At 38.6% G+C, this 21972-nt stretch overlaps 2 protein-coding genes and 1 pseudogene across 4 annotated transcripts in view; 2 read left to right on the top strand and 1 right to left on the bottom strand.

Annotated features, from left to right (window-relative positions):
• Positions 1–2199, top strand: part of GGACT (gamma-glutamylamine cyclotransferase) — a 115943-nt gene extending 113744 nt beyond the window's left edge. Inside the window, exon 3 of the transcript XR_014143895.1 lies at positions 2181–2199. The gene's annotated coding sequence lies outside the window, so the exon portion shown is untranslated. The remainder of the gene's footprint in view (positions 1–2180) is intronic.
• Positions 1–21972, bottom strand: part of PCCA (propionyl-CoA carboxylase subunit alpha) — a 369494-nt gene that overhangs the window by 62945 nt on the left and 284577 nt on the right. For all 3 annotated transcript variants that reach the window (XM_081815165.1, XM_081815167.1, XM_081815166.1), the window contains one exon: positions 4755–4808. In XM_081815165.1, the coding sequence (XP_081671291.1) occupies positions 4755–4808 (54 nt within the window). The remainder of the gene's footprint in view (positions 1–4754; positions 4809–21972) is intronic.
• Positions 5254–5809, top strand: LOC102744401 (large ribosomal subunit protein uL29m pseudogene; annotated as a pseudogene).

The following is a 21972-nucleotide window of genomic DNA, read 5'->3' as shown; positions in this document are numbered from 1 at the left end:
TCTCATTCTCGCTCTCTCAAATAAATAAACAAATCTTTAAAAAAAAAAAAAAAAAGAAAAGAAAAGGAATGATAAAAATTAGGAAGAAGTTCTCTGTGCAGGGAGAAAGGATGTCTGATAGATAGGATTGAGAAAGAATACACAGTAAACCTCAGAGGTAATGAGGACTTCTGTGTTTTTTTAGAAAACCTCTGGTGGGTATACAGGTCTTTATCATTGCTCTTTATAACTGACAAATATTTTATAAACGTTATTTTACACATATTACAAATACGTAAGGCATATTTATAACATCTTCTATAGTATTTAATACTTATATATCCAGCAAAATCTAATTTTAATAATGAGATTTATTTTATTGGGAAATAACAAAATGGTAGTTTTTTGAAGTTCAAAGTGTGTCAAAAACGAATTAAATTACTTATTTTGAAGTCTGTACCTTCTCTGAATTGAAATAACATTTTTGAACTTTATCAATGCAACAGAAGTCCTTCTTAGTCTAAAATTAAATTCTTCTTTGAACATTGAATGTCATGTTAACAATATTCAAAAGCCAACTTGTATGGAAAATTCTACAAGTATTCTCACAGACAAAGTGTATTTGGGAAGTCTTACCTTTACATATGACCTGCTAGTGCTCTTCCTGACTGCAAGCTTTGGAAACTGAATCTGCTTTAGAAAATTAGGATTGAAGCAGCACACACTAGCTAGAAATTACTCTGCATCTGTCCTAACAGTCCCACTATCTCAAAACCTTTTCTTTCTCTCTTCCATACTGATCTATTATGGCTAACAGTACACACAGAAAAATGCATTGTAACAAACCACAGTGGCCATCCCAACTGCTGTGATGCAGACTTCTAAAGTACTTGGAAATGACTCTAGACAGTGACACTCCTTCTCCGTATAAACTGTATAAACAGTGTGGACAAATCTTTGGGATTTGTCAGCAAGTCACCTATGTTGGGGAGGGGGGCAGTATCAGCTCCATAAACAGGTCCGCTTTTTGTGGCTGTTTAGGGGTGGTGTGTGTGTGTGTGTGTGTGTGTTTCCTACCATATTTTAGGGGCCTGAGGTAGACAAAAAGAAAAAGCAGAGAAATCGGAGCCCCCTTGTTTGCTCTGCCCACCAACTAGCTGTGAACCCTTGGGCGAAACAAGCTGTCTTTTCTGAGGAAGACGGACTCATTGCTAAGGCCCCTATGCTTTTCCTTTTCCCTGTTTGTTTCTGCATTTGCTTTCTTTTTCTTTTGTAAGTCTAATCCGTGGGTCCCACGCTTGCCAATGTCATTAATTCACTCGACAAGCATTCACTGAGTGCCCACGGGACCCAAGGCCCTGCTCTGGGTGCTGGGTGAGAACAGTGGACACAACAGGCAAGAGCCCTGTGCTCACAGACCTTAGTTCATTCAAGTGGGAAAGACGGACAATAAACAAGTTTTAAAAAAGTAAAATATGTCAAACATGAAAGTATGTCAAATAGTGATAACTGCTGAAGAAAAAGAACAAAGCAGAGGAAGGGTGGTCAAACTTTTAAACGGTGTGACCAGGAAGCCGTCCCTGAGGTGGTGGCTGTTGGGTAAAGGCTTGAAGAAAGTGCGGGAAACTTCTGTGCAGGTGTCTGGGGGCAGACAGTCCTGGCAGAGGAAAGGCAGATGAGGAGCTCCTGAGGTGTGTGCCCAACACGTCTGAAGAAGAGTAACAAGGCCAATGACTTGACTGACATTTTTAAAGGATCACGCTAACCGTTAAATGAACGGCAGGCTAAGGAGCAGGAGCAGAGGTGGGAAGACCGGCTGCTGCTGTCATTCAGGCAAGAGACGAAGGCTCTGGTCAGGCTGGGGGCAGTGGAAGTGGTAGGAGAGAGGAAGCAAGGAGAGCACAAGGTTTTAGCTGGCGTAGCCATTTTCTGAGATAGGAAAAAACTGCGAGAGAAATGCTTTGTTTTGTTTGTGGGTTTTGCCTATCGAGAACTCAGTTTTCAATACATGAACCCAGTGAACTCGGTTAGAATCCAAGGAGAGATGTAAGTGCAGACACAGAAGTACCCATGACTTACTGTTGCATGAAAAGATCTGTAATTCTATTTCTGGAAGAACACAGGCACGCCATGTTCTTCTGGGCTTTGCTTCAGTGTGTGTTGCAGGTACAGGGTTTTGTTTTGTTTTTTTTTTTTTACAGACTGGAAGTTTGTGGCAACCCTGCATCGAGTGAATGAATCGGCGCCATTTTTCCAACAGCATTTGCTCATTTCCTGTCTCCGTGTCACATTTTGGTAATTCTTACAGTATTTCAAACTTTTATATTATGACTGTATTTTATTATTACTGTATTACTGTGACCTGTGATCAGTGATTCTAACTCACTGAAAGCTCAGATGATGATTAGCATTTTATAGCAATACAGTATTTTTATTTTTTTAATAGTTTATTTATTTATTTTTGGTAATCTCTACACCCAAGGTGGAGCTCCAACTCACAACCCTGAAATCGAGTCACATGCTCTTCTGATTGAGCCAGCCAGGCGCCCCTAGCTATCCAGTATTTTTAAATTAAGGTATATGCATTGTTTTTTAGACATAACGCTTTGCATACTTAAAAGACTACACTGTAGTGTAAACCTAGCTTTTATATGCACTGGGAAACCAAAAAATTCGTTTGACTCACTTTACTGCCAACACAGGCTCTCTTGCCCTGGTCTGGAACCAAACCCACAATATCTCCAAGGTGTGCCCGCATATCAATAATAATGTAAATGCCTCTAGGGGATGGGATGTGTATACTTCTGTGATGTGAATTTTATGTGTCAATTTGGCTAGGTCACAGTATCCAGATTTTTGGCCAAATATTATTCCAGATGTTTCTATAAAGGCATTTTTCAGACTAACATTTAAATCAGTAGAGCTTGGGTAAAGCAAACTACCCCCCATAATCTGGGTGGGCATAATTCAATCAAATGAAGAAAAAGGACTGACCTCCCAAGCAAGAAGGAATACTGCAAGTACATGGTCTTTGGACTTGAACTCCAACTATTTCCTGATCTACTGTGCAGATTTTGGACTCCCCCCGTGCCCCAATACTCACACATCCTGCTGGTTCTCTTTCTTTGGAGAACCCTAATACAATTTCTTAGGACATGCACTGAAGTAATATTTAAAATTTTAAATTAAAAAAAAAAAGCAAGGAATAACTTACTCATCAGAAAAACAAAAATAACTATAAATCTCAGGTGCAACACTTAAAATTTGTGTGACATTAGTCAAGTGCCCATGCACATACTACCATATACACTGCAATATGTAAACTCTACTGTGCCTTTATACATATGAAACTATAAGTGCACATATTAATGTGCTTCCTACCTCAATGGCTACAAAATCACAACTCTTTTGATCCAAGCCACAGGCCTCTCCTCTGATATTCTCAATAAACTCACAGAGCAAACAGAAATAGCCAGTGTGAATTCACAATCTGAACAAGGTACCCAAAAAACATGAACAGACATTTCACAGATTATAAATGATACCTAGTAAATGAATACATGGAGAAATGTTCATGACACAGAGAAATGCTAATTAAAACAATAAGGTACCTTATTGTTTGATCATACCTCACTGGCATGATCATTATGACCATTATTTTTACATTAAAGAAAAAATAATAACTGTAAAGTAAAGATCTTTTCACCAGATAAAGTTAAATAATTTTGAAAATTGTAACTACTACTAGTGAGAGTGCAAAGTAGTGTTCTAAAACGTGATGAAGGGCATTTGAGAGAGATATGAAGTAACTGGTAACATGTACTAAGCCATAAAATTATTCATGGTTTTCATTCCACTTAGAATGAAATATATCTTATACATTTTTAAAAATATCCATGTTTGAAAATAATTCAAAACATCGAAAAAGCAAAACCCATGAAGTTGTTCACTAGAACACCATTCATAATGGCAAAAATGAGGGATAACTTAAATACCTAACAACTGGGATTCATGGATAAGAAAATATGTCACATCTACTCATTAGAATGTTAAACACAGCTCCATTAAAATGATGCTGATAAATATTTTCTAGCAATATGGAAAATGATTAATAGGATCTTACGTGAAAAAAAAAATCAAGATACAAAACTATGACTCAGTTTCCTTAGAAATGTGTACTTGAAAGGACCTAATGGAGAAAGTTATAAGGAAAACTGACAGGAAAAAAAAAAAATCAAGGTCACTATGTTCAAAAGCATCTTAAATAATGTTTCTTATTTTTATTAAAAAACAGGCAGAAAAAAAGGCACTTAAAATATTCAACAAAGTGCAAATAATTTATTTTTTATTTTTTTAAGATTTATTTATTTATTTACTTGAGAGAAAGAGAGAGCACAAGCAGGGGTAGCATCAGGCAGAGGGAGAGGGAGAAGCAGGCTCCCCGCTGAACAAGGAGCCCAGTGCGGGGCTCGATCCCAGGACCTTGAGATCATGACCTAAGCTGAAGGCAGAGGCTTAAAGACTGAGCCCCCCAGGTGCCCCAAGTGCAAATAATTTTAAAAATTATTTTCTAATAGGGAATAGCTAAAATTATTCCATCATGGAAACTTCTCGGAACACATTAAAGAAGGCATTTCTTATACAAAGATATCTCATTTAATAGCAAAACAAAACCATGATGAAGACAAGTTCAAATACATAGGCTAAAGCTAGTTGAACACTGTTTTCTCTGTTAATTAAGTGAATTTACAAAATAATAATCATTTCACACTTACCACTGTACCAAGAAACTGAATGCTCATGTTTCCACCTGCTTCTCGAGAAAGACACTGGAAAAAAAAAAAAAGAAGTATAGAATGAATTCACATCCACACAAAATGTGTACATAAGTGTTCGTAGCAGCATTATTCCTAATAGCCAAATAACCTAAATGTCCACCAACTGGTACATGGATAAACAAAATATGATATATTCATACAATGGACTATTTGGCCATAAAAAGAATGCAGTGCTGACGCATGCAAGAACAGAAGGCCGTCACAAAGGGCCACGTATTATATGACTCCATTGAACATGAAATGTCCAGAACATGCAAATCCAGAGATAGGAAGTAGATTATTAGCACAGTTTGGCGGTTCTCCACAGAAGACCCGCAACTGCTCTAGGGACTTCCTGGTCCTCACACTTCCTGGGCTAGTACAGGTTGCCTAAGAACACACCAAATGTCACATCTTTTCATTAGCGTAGATTATAACACCTGTCAAGGGAAGGACTGAAAGAATTTTTTGATTCCCTAAGAAATTGGGGGGCGGGGGAGTGAAACTTGGAGCTTCATGGACCTGTCAAGAATTAGGAACGAAAATAATGAAGATACACATAAACTCTGGCTGTCCTACTGAAAAAAGAAACATGCTCCTGAATCTACAGCAGGGTGTCAAGAGGCAAAGATTGCCAAAAATGCTAAGTCTGGAACGTAAGAAAGGGTAGCAAATTCTACGGATGCATTAGACGAAGTTGTCCAGGAAAGAGACGATGCCCTAAGGCTTCTTCAGACTGCTCAAGAAAAAGCTAGACCTCATGCTTGGATAAGAGGCATCTTTGGAAGAATCATCTGGCACAACTTCAAGAAGTGACTATGCCTTGGTACCTAAGTAACAGATACAATAAGAAATGATTCTTTGCCATGCCTCACGTGGCACATTTTGTCAGACGGAGACTGGAGAAGTAAGCCCACATTAAAGCCAGTAAGTCTAGGGGAAAACAGTAAGAAAAATTTCTTCAGAAAGAGTTTCCACATCTTTCTGAAGCCCAGAAGTCAAGTCCTATCTAATAAGTTTGAACTCCTAACTTACCATTTTATTCTTCTTGGATAATAGTCTATATACAAAAGTAAATATATGTTAAGTGGCTTCATAAAGAACTCGTGTTTTCAGCTGAATGACAACTGATTTATTGATTGGTCGAAGTGTTATATGCCATGCTAATTCTGGGAGTGGTCGTGCTTTTACCAAACTTTGAAAAAAACCAGGTATAAAGCACAGATCAAATTCCTTTTAGAAAGAAAGGAAGTGGGGGGGAGGGAAAAGAGACGGAAGAAGGGAGGAAGGAAAGGTGGCTGCCTGAGGGAGAGGACAGGGAGGAAATGAGAAATGACTGCTAATTAGTAAGGCTTGCTTTCTGCGATGGTGAAAATGTTCTACAACTGTTTGTGGTGATGGTTGCACAACTCTGTGAAGAGACTGAAAACACCAACTTGTGCACTTTGGGTGAACTGTGTGGTATGTGAATTCTATCTCAATAAACCTGTCATAAAAAGTCAGCATTTGTTTAAAATAACAAGAGGACAACACAATGCTTCTACATCCAGAGAGTAGTGAAAATAGATATAACCTCTACGTTATGCAAATATTTGTAAATAAAAAAGCTCAAAGTGAATACAATAGGATTTATGCATATCTTGTTTGAATTTTAGTTTGCTAGAAATGGATAACTAAATAGTTCACTGGAAGTAAATTATATATATTTTTTCCAGATAATTCTCACCTGTAAAATTGCTCTATTTATTCCTAGCTTATTCTTCAAAATTCTTTCTTTCCTGTGCTACTCAGAAAGGGCCTAATGGCCTCAAAGACTCCACAAAAAAGAAAGCTTTTCTAACTAAGCAGCTGTATGTTTTTTTAAAGTTCCCGGGCGTAGCCCTGGGACGCGCAGGGCTGCCTGTCATGTCCTATCACAGATACATCCTCATTTTATTCTTTTTAAGAAGTATAGGTTTACCAACCCCAACCCTTAAGATCATTCAAATCCTAGAACCCAGAGCAAATCTCCAGAATTCAAGCTGAGTCCGTGGTTCCTTGATTGAGGGAAGTTAGATCAGTCAGAAGGAAAGCGGGTTAATGCACCAGGGCAACAAGACGGTTACCCCACCCCCAAGTACTGCCCCAGTGACTCAACACAAGAGTAGTCTGACCAGCACACTCAACGTGGTGTGGTACAGTGCAGAAAACTCAAAATCAGTATTTTTATCCATTAATTTCACTTCTAAGAATTTATCCTAAGGGAAAAAGTCATGAGTAGGCAAAACAATAACAACAACAACCAAAAACAAAAGAAGCCCACAGCTACAAAAATGACATCACAGCGCAGTTTATAGAATCTAAAACCTTCCAAGCAACCTAAATGATGAATAAAAAAACCTGGTGAAATAACTTATGGTATAATCCATGCAGCCATTAAAAAATCTGAGACATGAAAAATGTTCATAGTATATTTCTAAGTGCGAAAAAAAAAAAAGAACAAAACAATATGTTTGGAATACATCATGATAAAAAATTGTATATGTTAAAGATAAAATTCTAGCACAAATAATGCACATAGAACAGTTAACTATTACTTCTGGGTGGAAGATATTAGTTGGCCTTTCTTTTTGGCTTACCTAATATTCGTATTCTTCCAAATGGACATATAGAACTTAATAAAGGCAAAAAGAGAAACAGTACAGAATGGAACAAAATCAATTACTTCCCTCGATGTCCTAAGGGATTAAGAACTGAGTCCTGAATCCTGGGTTTTGACACTGGCACTTCTACTTTGGTCCTCCATCCATCCATCTATCCATCCACCCATCCATCAACTATATTGAATTGAACACTGCTAGCTGAATTAAACTTCACCCTCTGGGAAACTGAAGGAAAGAAGAAAATTCTACAAAAATTATAGGGCCATCTGGCTGGCTTAGTCAGTAGAGCATGCGACTCTTATCTCAGGGTTGTGCGTTCGAGCCCCACACTGGGGGTAGAGATTACATTTAAAAAAAAGAAATAAAATAAATTATAATTTAGTATGATAAATCCATAGTACAAAATGTACAAAGTATTAACAGGTAAGAGGCCAGACCAGCTAAATGCCCAGAAAGGTTAAGGAACACCTGAAGATACACAGTACTAAAAAATAAGCAGACATTCTCCAAAAGGGAAATAAATGAAACACTTTTGGTCAGATGGGACAGTGTATGCAAATTTCAGATAAAGAAAACACACGAGAGTTTAAGGCTTGGTGAATTGTCCCATATGGCCAGAGATAGGTTTGGTTAATGGAGTGAAGGGGTAAGAAAGGAAAACCGAGAAGGAATCAACAGAGCCAAGTCCCATCTGAAAGACAGATTTCACACTTAACCAAATTCTTATATTTAAAAACTGGGGAGTAACATGGTTGTTTTAGAAAGATTGATGGTCTGATGTAAGGTTCAGGATACACAGGAATGGGGGAGGAGGTGGGCTGGGAGACCAAGGAAAATGCAGCAGGTAGCATTCACTCAGGTAGGGAGGCTCAAAGGCTAGATAGAGGTGAACCCAAAAGTAGAACTAAGCCTGTTTCATTCACAGAAACTTAGAATTTGGAGAGCAAATGGATCTCAAAATCTACATTTCGTTTTACTTATGAGGAAAATAAAGATAAAGGGATATAAAAATAATTTGCCTGCATTGCAACTGGAGAATAAGAATCCTAACCTAGGGACGCTTGGGTGGCTCAGTCATTGAGTGTGTGCCTTTGGCTCAGGTCATGATCCCAGGGATCAAGCCCCGTGTTGGGCTCCCTGCTCCGCGGGAAGCCTGCTTCTCCCTCTCCCACTCCCCCTGCTTGTGTTCCCTCTGTCGCTGTGTCTCTCTCTGTCAAATAAATAAAATCTTTAAAAAAAAAAAAGAATCCCAACCCAAGCAGTTGTGCAGGGTTGAGATATCTCTACTGTGCAGGATGGAATATCTCTACAATCTCAGACCAGATTATCACTTAGATGGTGAGTTCTTTAAGAACAAGGACCATTTCTTACACTTCTTCCTTAATCCCAACAGCATGCAAGTGAGTGCCACAGAAATGGAAACGAAAAATCAATCTTCACCAAGAATTCTGAAGTTTTTCCATACTATGAAAGACAAGAGTGATCTACATATCTCTCAGTCTTCGACTGTTTAACCAAAGTTTTAGCAGGGCAGAGTTAGAGGTGTGGCTGTCAAGAAATTAGGGAAAGAAGTGCTGTAGAATGATGTAGATTGAGGATAGGGAGTCCAATGATACACTGACTTCCACACTGCTGAGATTTTAAGAGTAGTGAGGAAAATACTCAGTGAAAGCATTGCCATTACTCCAAACCCAGGCCTCAACCCAGCAGCTGTTAAATCTTCCTTCCTCAGAAGCTTGAGGCAGAGATCCAGAATCCAATCCATATTTACCAGAACAGATTCAGCACAATTAATCACCTCTGTCATGCAGCAACACACTTAATCCTAAGAGCTGTTCAGAATGAGAAATTTTCTGACTGAAAAGTGTGGCTGTTGGCTTCTGGGAAGATGGCAGTGGTGACATGGTTTCTGAATCTTCCGCAGAAACACAAGAGGCCCAGAGGCAACAAACATCCCTAGCACCCAAAATGTTGTCTACAAATACCACTTCCCACTCTAAGAAATCAAGGTTTCTCGGCAGAATGGCTGATCCCGGGTTTGGGGCAGAAATGAGGCTCTATATCTTGTCACACCAGAAAGTAAGGAGCTATCAAACATTGGGGCCATGTTAGAAAGACTCAGGACTGAAAAAATTCCCTGGCCAGAGCTGGGGAAGTCTGACCGACAATAAGGATTATAACTGCAATGGATTAAAGCAGACCAGGTATGTTTGAATCCATGAGTTCAAAGTGGATACCAGAAACAAAAACAAAACACCCTAATTTAGTCACTTTGGGAGAATCATAGGGAACCAACTCTCTAGGAACTGGGAAGTCAAGGGAAAGGATCCAGCATTTATCTTTTCTATGAACACTGTTGTCCTGGATAACCCAAGAAGCAGTTGAGGTAGAGTTTCTCTGTAAAGAATTAGTCCTGGGGCGCCTGGGTGGCTCAGTTGTTAAGCGTCTGTCTTTGGCTCGGGTCGTGATCTCAGGGTCCTGGGATCGAGCCCCTCATCGGGCTCCCTGCTCGGCGGGAAACCTGCTTCTCCCTCTTCCACTCCCTTGCTTGTGTTCCCTCTCTTGCTGTCTCTCTCTCTGTCAAATAAATAAATAAAATCTTTAAAAAAAAAAAAAGAATTAGTCCTGGTAATAAATGAATAAAAATGACAATATTGGAACATCATCATTTTGTAAACCTTGATGAACTTACTGACCGAAGCTTGAATATCAACGGCGCAGTGACCAGACAGTATGTGTGTCTCTTACAGACTCAGTCTTGCCAAAGATAATGGCACCCAAATCTGATTACATCTCTAAATAGAATATCAATTTATAGAAAACAAAGAGGGGGGACATGTTAAGCCACACCACTGGGATGCAATCAGCTGAGTTCTGGCAGTGGAAAACTGTACAAGACAAATGATCCCGTTCCTTCAACAAATAAAATGGAAGGATAAAAAAAAAATTTCTATAGCCATTTCCCTCCAGCTACTGTCCCCTCTGTCCTTTACAGCCAGACTCCTTAAAAAATTGTCTCTCTTCATGGTCTCTACATTGTCCCTTTCCATTCTCCTTTGAACCTGTTCCCATGTGTTTTCCCCCCACTGTTTGTCTGTAGTCTTCTCATCAAGATCACCTACGATTTCCATGTTGCCTTACCTATCAGTTGGCTTTGTCCTCATCTTATCCAGCAATGCTATGAACTGTCGATGATTCTCTTTCCCAAACACAATTCTTGGATTGACTTCAAGGATATCCATGCCCCTGGTTTTAATCCTACCTCCCTGGCAGTTCTTTCTTAGCCTTCTTCATCTCTTCATTCAATTTCTACCTGGGGGAGGGCAGTCCACAGCTCTCTTCTCTTTTCCATCTACTTTCTTCCCCTGTGTCATCTCATCCACATCCATGCTTCCCCCCAATGCAATGCCCATCTTAAAATAAATCAACTTCATTGAAGCATAACTTACGTACAAAAGACTGCATTCCACTTAAAGTATAGAATTCAATGACTTTCAACAATTTTAAAAAACCACCACCACAATCAACACACAGAACATTTCCACCACCTCCAATATGTTCTTCCTGCCCTTTCACAGGCCAATCTTGGTCCCTGCCCCCAGGTAACCACTGATCTGCTGTCTAATAAACGAGTTCATTTTATTCATCAAATGGACATTGTTTCCTCACCATTTAAGAAAATTTTGCATTAAAATTCCTGAGCATCTTTGCCAATAATCAACCGACCACCTATATCTGGATCTACTTCTATACTTTATTCTGTCCTACATATCTACCTACCAATACCACACTGTCCTGATGCTGCTGTTTCATAATTAGTCTTGAAATCAGGTTGTATAATTCTTCCAACTTTGTGTTTCTTTTTAAAAATTGCTTGGCTCCTATGCTTTTTCAACTAACAGATTTTTTTTTTTTTTTGGTGGTAAAAAACACAACACAATTTACCATTTTAACCATTCATAAGTACACAGCTCAGTGTGTTAAGTATATTTATGTTGTTGTGAAACAGATCTTCAGAACCTTCCCATCTTGCAAATCTGAAATTCTATACCCACGAAACAACTCCCCCTTCCTCCCTCCCAAAAGACCCTGGTAACCACCATTCTACTTTCTGTTTCAAGGAATTTGACTGTTTTACGTGCCTCATATAAGGTGATGCATACAGTATGTGTCTTTTGTTGTCTGGCTCTCTTCACTTAGCATAATGTCCTCATGTTTTAACCATGTGACAGGATTTCTTTCCCTTTTACAGCTGAATATTATCCCAGTGTATGTATATACCACATTTTGTTTATCCATTCATCTGTGATGAACATTTTGGTTGCTTCAACCTCCTGGCTATTCTAAATAATGCTGCAATGAACTGGGGTGTTCAAATAACTCTTGAAGATCCTACTTTCAATTCTCTCTGATATATATATATCTAGAGGTGAGATTGCTGGACCACTTAGTGTGGTATTTTTAATTTTCCGAGGAACCCTCATACTGTTTTCCATACAAGTTGTGCCATTTTACAATTCTGCCAACAGTGCACAAGGATTCCATTTTCTCAGTGTTCTCACCAACACTTATTATTTTCTGGGGTTTTTTTTGGGGGGGGGTAGTAGCCATCCTAAAGGGTATGAGGTAATATCTCATTGTCATTTTGATTTACACTTCTATGATGATAAGGGATGTTGAGCAAATTTCCATATGTTTATTGCCTGTTTGTATATCATCATTGAAGAAATGTCTATTTAAGTCCTTTGTCTATTTTCAAATCAGATTAGTTTTGGGGGCGCCTGGGTCGCTCAGTCGGTTAAGCTTACGACTCTTGATTTCAGACTCTTATTTCAGCTGGTGTCATGGTCTCAGGGTCCCGAGATCGAGTCCTGCCTTGGGGCTCCTTGCTCAGTGGGGACTCTGCCTGGGGATTCTCTCTCTTTCCCTCTCCCTCTGCACCTCCCCTCCCCCGCTCACACACTCCCTCTCTAAAATAAATAAATCTTATTTTTAAAAAAGATTTAATTTATTCATTTGAGAGACAGAGCACAAGCGGTGGGGGAGGGGCAGAGGGAGAGAGAGAAGCAGACTCCTCGCTAAGCAGGGAGCCCGATGCGGGGCTCAATCCCAGGACCCCAGAATCATGACCTGAGCCAAAGGCAGATGCTTAACCATCTAAGCCACCCAGGTATCCCTATATAACTAAATCTTTATAAATAAGTAAGCAAGCAAGTAAATAAATAAATAAATAAAGTTAGTCTTCTTAAGTTGTAGTTCTTTATAAATTCTGGATTTTAACCCCTTATCAAATATAAGATTTGCAAATATTGTCTCCCATTCACTCTGTTGTTTGTGTCCTTTGATGCACAGACGTTTTTAAGTTTGAGGTAGTCCTATTTGTCTGTGTTTGCTTTTGTTGCCTATGACTTCGGTGTTATATCCAAGAAATCATTCTTAAGTCCAGTGTTATGAAGCTTTTGGTCTCCATCTTCTTCTAGGAGTTTCATGGTTTTAGGTGTAACATTTAGGTCTTTAATCCATTTGAGTTAATTTTAATGTATGGTGTAAGATCCTTTTGTAAGTGGCAGATCCATGCTTTGAGAGAAAATCTACAGGCTTATGACTATGGGATTTATGTTTTTAATTCCCATTTGTCCTAAGAGTTCAAGACTCACAGAGTCAATTTGGACCTCAACACTTGGATATCTAATGTACATGTTAAACCTACCAAGTCCAAACAGAATTACTGATTTGCCTCCCCAAACCTGCTCCTCCCCAACTTCCTATCTCAGTAGACACTGCCATCCTTCACTCAGTTGCTTACCCTTCATTCTCTAGCTTCCTTCACACCTGGTATCTGTTCTGTCCATCTTTTTTCTTTTTTTTAAGAGTTTATTTATTTATTTGAGAGAGAGAGAGAGCACAGAGGGAGCAGGAGAGGGAAAAGCAGGCTCCCAGCTGATCAAGGAGCCCAATGCGGGGCTCGATCCCAGGACCCCGGGATCATGACCTGAGCCAAAGGCAGACTCTCAACTGACTGAGCCACTCAGGCAGCCCTGTCAATCTTTTCTGCCTTTCCCCCCAAATATATGTCAAATTAGTCTGCTTCTTACCATCTCGCCTGCTACCACCTTAGTCTAAGTCAAGGCTTGACAAACTCTTTCTGTAAAGGGCCATGTAGTAAGTGTTTTAGGCTTTGTGAGGCAAAATTGAGGATATGATGTATCTAGTTACAGAACAAGACAGAAAACAGATTTTCACGATTTTAGGGGTACAACATTCAAAATACAATAATACCTAAGCACAATTTTTTGGTAACACTAATAAGGAAAACGGAATTCTCTTATTTAGAAATAAAATTCTATTTAATTGGGGCTCAAAGTTAGTGTTCCCTATCATCAAAATCAATGGTAAATATGCATCTGTTAATGCTGATCTGCAATGAGATTTTACCTATTTCACCTTATTTTTTTTAAAGACTTTATTTATTTGAGAGAGAGAAAGAGAGAGCGAGCGAGCACAAGCAAGGGGGAGTGGCAGAGGGAGAGGGAGAAGCAGGCTCCCTTGCCGAGCTGGGAGCCGGACGTGGGGCTCGATCCCAGGACCCTGGGATCATAACCTGAGCTGAAGGCAGACGCTTAACCTACTGAGCCACCCAGGTGCCCCGCTATTTCACCTTTGACAATACCTCTTCCCACAAACAGGTACTCCTAAATACTGATGACAATCCACAAGCATAGGACTTTACTTAAGCATATTCATTGCTTGGAAGGCATTTACAGAATTTTGTTAGATTCCTCTCCTGATATTTGCCTTTCATCTAACCTTACATTACAGTCTGATCACTTCCAATTTTAGGCTACGTGGAAGATCCTCAACTGTACAGTGAAATGGATTTTAAAATATGGGTATCTCCTTGGCTCTTGCATTGAGGTTTGAAAAATGCTGCTGAAACTGTAGTTCACTTCTTGTTTTAATCTTTTGACAGCCTGGGAAGTGTAAAAAGCAGCTTGACATTAGTTGTGATGCAAACATTAATTGTCAAAATGATATTACCACAGTACAATTTTTGCATGTAACTACTGTTTTGTCTTGCAATTTTAGGCTGAATTCATTAACAAACATCAAATCTGCAGCATAAGCTAATTTTCAAAGCCCTCTGATGTTTGATAACAATGGCTGAGGGTGGTTCTTCTTGTTCAGAAAAATTTAAATCTTGGTTCTGAGCTCAAAAACATCACAATAAATTTTACCACTGCTAAGCCACTGAATTGCTGTGTGATAGGGAAATTGGGGAATTAAGGTTCTACTTAACAAAAATTCCAAAAGCAGTCATAGCAAATAAAAAACAAATAAATGTGGCTATATTCCGGTAAAACTGTATTTATGGACGCTGAAACCTAAATCTCACATACTTTCCATGTGTCATGAAGCACTCTTCTTCTTTTAATTTTTTCCGATCATTTACAAATGTAATAACCGCTCAACTTGTGAGCCATACAAACAGGCCATGGCTGGATTTGGCAGACTCCTGGTCTCAGCCATCAGCAATTGTCACCTAGATGACAAAATGATCATATAAATGGTTCCCTTAATTCCACCACTGGTCCCCTGTGGTCCATCCTCCTCACAGCAGTGATTTTAAATCACATCCTATCATTCTTCTATTCAAAACCCTTCAAAAGCTTCACAGTGGGAATTGAATAAAACCCAAACTTTTTGGCCTACAAAGACCCTATACAAGTCTCTGCCTATCTTCTTCCACTCTCCTAAGCTCTACTCAAGATGCTGGTCTTCCCTTGGGCCTCTGCACAAACCAAGCTTGTTCCTGTCTCTGAGCCTTTGCACTTGCCATTCCTGCAACTTGGGGACTTTCACCCCCTAAATTTTTACTTGGCTGCCCTCTTCTCCACATAGGTCTCAACTCAATGTAAGCTATTCAGAAACAACTTTCTAACCACCCCAGCTAAAGCCACCTCCCTTAGGTACTTTCTATGAATGATCCTGTCTTACAGCCTTTATCGACCTTCTTAGTACTCAAATTACCTTATTTATGTGTTTACATGTTTGGTATCTACATCCCCCTTGTAAAGGTTGCACATGTTGGGGGGGTGGATGGGGGGGGGAGAGAGGGAGAGGGAGAGAGAGAAAGAGAATTGCCCAAATCTGACATAGCTCAGCAATAAGGACTGATATAAGAAAAAAGAGGGAAATAAAATTTCATTCAAACTGGAATTTACCTCGATACAAAAACCAGGAATATACAATTTTCCCACAGTTTATGATTAAGACAATTAGGTTTTAGAATTCACAAAGAACAAAGTATCAGAGCTTACAAAGAGTCTGAGACACGCCAAAACAAATATGAACTGACCATGTGATAAACTAATAACAGAAAGTAAAATAAGATAAAAATTAAGACTTTTATTTTCACGAACCATATCCCATCCTTATTCAAATATTTTCTCCAAGTGTTTTTTACCCCTTTTCCTATTTTTTTTTTTTTAAGATTTTATTTATTTGACAGGGAGAGACACAGCAAGAGAGGGAACGCAAGCAGAGGGAGTGGGAGAGGGAGAAGCAGGCTTCCCGCTGAGCAAGGAGCCCAATGTGGGGCTCGATCCCAGGACCCTGGGATCATGACCTGAGCCAAAGGCAAATGTTTAACGACTGAGCCACCCAGGCACCCCGCCCCTTGTCCTATTTTAAGTGGCACTTCAGAGCTAGTTAAAAACTTCTTTCTGTTCTTATTTTGATACTCTGCTCCAACATTTACAAAATATACAGCATTTTTTTCCTTTAAAGAAAAGAATATTCAAGAAGTAAGACTTTGATTATTGAAACGACTTCGAGATTTGTGAGAATCAAATTCATACAGAAGTAGCAAAGGCTGTTCACTCAACAAAAGCAAAACATCCACAAAATAATAAATGCTCGAAAAATATCTTTCTGGGATAATGAAATCAGAGGCAATTTCACCTTTAAAAGTAATCTCACTGAACAGTAAGAGGAAGAAATAGTAATCATTTTCTTTTTCCCCTCACTGATTCGCAGCACGATAACACGTGGTAAAGGCCATTACTACAGGATCTGTCTTATCACTCTCTGCTGCAGCTGCTTGCATTCTCTGCCACATTTATCATAATCGGTGTTTATACTATTCAAAATTCTCTCCTTCTGGCAGCTACTACAATATCATTTTCTAGTAAACAGATAGTAGAGGAGAAAAAAATACATGGGAGGAGAAGCAGGGGGAGACACAGAACGATATTTTCCCATTATAGTAAATTTTTAAAAGCAACTCCAAATCATAAAACCAATGCCACTAGAGAGGAGAGAACTGCTAAGCTTCTGGGACTCCATTACAAAAGCAGGTAGAGGTGTCAAAATTAATATTTTAAATTACAGTTGTAAATACATCCCAGCTGTTAAATTGTGATTAAATTTTTCGAAGCATAGTGAAAGGAGTTATTTCTGTTCTCTTGGTGGGCTTGTTTCTTAGATGTGTAACTGTAATTCATGTTTTCAGGAATGTGAAAAGGAGATGGTTAATAATTACTCTCTCATTTCCTACTTCTTTGGAAAAAAAATACCAACCTCCACTTACAAAGTTACATATTTATATATCCTATACGTCCTAAATAGATGGCTTCATATTACATTTGATAACTCTAGAGTAATCACATGCACATAGTACCAAATAACAGCTAATTACTTCTAAGGGGAAGGGGAGACACAGCTGAAAAACATGGAAAACATTTATTTTGGGACTAAAAACAGGATCACTTCCAAATCCACTATTTTTTTTTTTTTTTTTTGGTACTGGCAAAGTATAAGCAAACACATAAGCCACTTCATTTAATTTTCTAATTAAAATATTTACTTTAGCATCTATATATGTTTATTAGGATTATAACAAAAGTTTGTTCCCAGAGGTTGTGAGAGTAACTTTCATCTAAAAAACTAAAAGAGAAAGTAGCTTCCTTTTAACTTCCCTTACTCAGGAGGTATGAGAATCAATTCATTTTCTTCAAAAAAAGGAAAGCTTAAAATTTAAAAATCTATTCAAACTCTGTGTAGACAAGCATTTGCAAACATATCACAGAGTTATTCAATACGCAAACACAATTACAGCTCTTCTATCGTATTCACATACTTATATATAATATTCTGTATTACACAGGCCCACTGAGCATTTTAAGTTATCATGTTATGTAATCTATTTAACACTGCAATCAGTTCACAAATAATCCACTTAATCTGGCATTCTGTAGTAAATAACATGACATTCATGTGACACTACTCCAAATGTGTCTGCTTTAACATAGAAAATTAGTTCCACTTAGCTGAGTATCAATAACCTATTCAATGCAGAACGCACTAGTGCTGCGGACAGCTTTGTACTGTTATTTATCATAAATTTATCTTCTCTTGAAAATATTTAAGAATATGAGAAATAAAAAGAAAAAAAGCCTTCAAAGGTACATCATGAATAGCTTCACATCCCACAAATGCAGAGATTGTTAGACCTTAGCAGGATCTCAAGATATTTTCAAAAGTATTTAGCTACTCTTCAGGCCTGTAGACAACCTGCTGTGAGCAGGTGGATAGAAGAAATCATGCCACAGAAAGAAACAGACCAATAGCAGTTAGTCGGCAGCTCTGCTTGCAAATGTTCAAACAACGTGACTATGCAAAATGAAAATCTAGTATGTAAAATGCTGGCAAGAAACAACACATTAAATCCCAGCAGACAAATTACACTGTAAGAAATGGAAGACTATTTGAGTTGTTCAAAGTAAAACTGAAGAGCCTCTTTCAAGGTTAAAAAGAATGTTTCACAGGAATAGAGTATAGTCACAGAAATTTTAAAAAAAAAAAAAGTTCTATTTGACCAGCATGTTCCAAGCTACAAAGGTACAAGGGTGTATGAAGACAATACAGTGAGCTCTACATGTACGGAACACAGCAAATCTTTTGTTCCAACACTTAATTATATGCTATAGGCAGGAAATCATTCTGCATATTAAAAGTAGTCCTAAGTTTTGTTAAACTTTTCTTTTTTTAAAAGATTTTACAGAGAGAGACACAGTGAGAGAGGAAACACAAGCAGGGGGAGTGGGAGGGGGAGAGGCAGGCTTCCAGAGGAGCTGGGAGCCCCATGTGGGACTTGATCCCAGGACCCTGGGACCATGACCTGAGCCGAAGGCAGATGCTTAATGACTGAGCCACCCAGGCGCCCAGTTTTGTTAAACTTCTAAAATAAAATGTGAGAAGTTTGTCAACTAGATGATAAATTCACCTTCTGTTTAAAAATGAATTTAGTTCATCTACTCGTAATTTTAAATGATAAACACCAAAACTGTGGTTGACACACAGGAGAACACGAAAAAGCCAGTATGTTTTTCTTCTATGAGCACTCTCTTATTTACGAAAGGTTCCGTTTGTGAGCTAACCACTAGCCACATGTGTCTACGGAGGACTTGGAATGTGACTAGTGCTATTGAGAAACTAAATTTTCCATTTTATTTAAGTAATTTAGATATAGAAGCTGTGGAATATACTTTACACACAGTTTCACTGTTCTTGTATGACTGCATTTCACATTCGTCGTTCTGTTGCTTAAGCTGTTATTGATATATTCTCATACACATGTCAGGCATATGTGTTGTTTCCGATATCACATTATTAATTTTTTATGTTATTTCATCTTGAAATGCTAACATTTTGAACATACTGAGTTAAACAAAATGGATTAGTGAAATTAATCTCACTTGTTTTTACTCTCTTAACGTGGCTACTAAGAAACTTAAAATTGCATATACATGGCTCATTAGATTTCTAGATATAACTTTTTAAATTGGTAATCTGAAAATGAGACTATACTTTCCTACAGTAGAAATGAGAAATGATTGTAGGTTCTCAGATTATACCACCAAGACCTATTTTATAAACATCATTACTGATGGACTCTCCATTTGCAATGGAAATAGTAGGAAAACACTGGTATATACTCAACAGGAAAAAAAAGAAATATGAAATACTCCCATTTTATTTTCCTTGAATGATGATATTTGAGGAAACCTTGGTTTAATTATTAGGTTAAGAAGCAGATTAAAAACTTACAAAAATTCTAAGAGGACGTAAAAGTATCTTCAAGAGTTTTTGATGTTTATGTCCTCATTCTTTAGTATAAATTACTTCATTTCAAAAATATAGGGACCTCCTCCTTTCAGATACACCCATCACAAGCTCTATACTTAAAGTTATTAACAGTGATTAGAATTTTTGTCCATGAATATGACTTTCTAGACCTCAGAAGAGAAAAAGGCTTAAAGCAGCCATCTGGGTAAGTTGAAGTAAGAGGTTGTGCAGTAGCCTTAGCTGAAAAATGAGTAATTAGTGATGCTGGGTAAGACAGAGCTCAAGCAATGGGTGCACAAACCTCTGAGAGAAAGGAAATCAGGAATAATCTGAAGTGAACCTTTTTCTATACCTATCAGTAGGTGGTACTATTGGCCTTAAACAGCTTAGGGAAATAAGAAAGATATTTAGTTGATTGGAAAGAAATGTGCTTGGTAAGCACTACACTTTTGGGAGCTGATCTTTGCTCTAACAAAAACTATGGTGATTCTGTAACCCCAGAGATCAAGCTGCCATGTTATCTAATAGAGTATAGATTCTGCAAGTATCAGAAGGTTGGGAATTAAAGACAATTGATAAAACAGCTAAGAAGGCTGTCATATGAACACAGTCTAATTTGATGAAGTCTTAGAGAAATAAAATCTAAATCTTAAAAGTACAGATAAGACAGATTTGTTTTGTTTTTGAAGATTTTATTTATTCATTTATTTGAGAGAGAGAGAGAGCGAGAGCGAGCACGTGAGTGGGGGGTGTGAGGTGGAGGAGCAGAAGCAGACTCCACACAGCGGAGCCTAACACGGGGCTCGATCCCACAACCCTGAGTCGGACACTCAACCGACTGAGCTACCCAGGTGTGCCAAGACAGGTTTATTTCTGAAATTACAAAATGCAAGATGACTATCCACGTATTCATCCATTCATCCATTTGTCCGGTTACTGAGCCTTTACATGTGCCAGGAATTCAGCATGGCCGTGGTAACTGAAGGTCAAATCAAAACTGAAAATTTTGATCAATTAAAGGAAGTTAGTAACCTACGAAATTCATTATCCAAATGATGGTACACGCCAAATTACAATTTATTCTTAAAGAAATTAATGGATAATATTAAGCTCATGAGGTTTACCAATGAAAACCAGGAAAGTAAATAGATAATGTGATATGACTGAATTTGATTGGATGAAAAGGGAGCTAATTCCTAAAGCAAAGATATGCTTCCTCCACAACTATTTTATCATCTAATCTAGATAAAGATGCTAATTGCTACTTTTCATGTAGTCACAGGGATTCGGTAATAAAACTAAATAGGTGGTAAGTACTCACATATCCATAAGAAGCTAGACTAGCTACCTAGTAGAACATGCTAAGAACTGCAAAACCAAAAATTGCCCATCTCCCACCTCAAGAGAATATGAAAGAAGTTAAAAATCAGTGGAGGTTAAATTCTTAAGCTAAGAACTCAAGGTTGAACCCTTTAAGCTAAGTGAAAGGGACTTTTATGAGAATCACTTGGTTTTCCATGTATCTCCTGGATTTTGAGGGACATCTACATTAGATCAGTAATTGTTTTGTTGACAAAGCAGCAAGAGAAGAGTTTGATGAGCCATGCACTTATAATTATTTCTTGTGGCCTAGATATGGATCGTGCAGAAGAGGCCCAGCCTGGGTCATTATGAGAGACCCTGCTCAACAGGAAAATCTGGAGGGATGTGAATCAGGAGGGTAAGGGCAACTGGAAAAGACAGAGCAGGCATTAAGGGTTCTACAGGTGAGAAATTCTCCCAAATCCACAGAAGTGTCCTTGAAGACACCAGCCAACTTTGAACGTTTGCCATGCCCCGAAAATAATGAATGACAGGTTACATTAGCCTGGGTCATCCTAGTTCCTCCTATCATATTCCTCCCCTTTTTCCCCCAACCTGCAACTTTGGAGGGAACCCAGATGGCAAGTAAGAAGTGGGAGAGGATATAAAGCAAGAGAGAAGAAAGCAACAACACTCTCATTTTCCCGTAAAAATTTCTGTCTGAGGTGGAACTGAGTCTAGGAAGAGAGGTTTTACCAGTTTTGACATTACAATGAACTAGATTTTTTATTTTTATTTTTTTTTAAAGATTTTATTTATTCATTTGAGAGAGAGAGAATGAGAGAGAGCACATGAGAGGGGGGAGGGTCAGAGGGAGAAGCAGACTCCCTGCCGAGCAGGGAGCCCGATGCGGGACTCGATCCAGGGACTCCAGGATCATGACCTGAGCCGAAGGCAGTCGCTTAACCAACTGAGCCACCCAGGCGCCCCTGAACTAGATTTTTTAAACACACCTTCTCCCAGGGTGCCTGGGTGGCTCAGTCGTTAAGCATGTGCCTTCAGCTCAGGTCATGATCCCAGGGTCCTGGAATCGAGCCCCACATCGG

This window comes from Leptonychotes weddellii, chromosome 3, assembly GCF_054177405.1.
Source record: "Leptonychotes weddellii isolate Sample4059 chromosome 3, ASM5417740v2, whole genome shotgun sequence".
Classification (NCBI taxonomy): Eukaryota; Metazoa; Chordata; class Mammalia; order Carnivora; family Phocidae; genus Leptonychotes; species Leptonychotes weddellii.
This window is presented reverse-complemented; position numbering and strand designations above follow the sequence as displayed.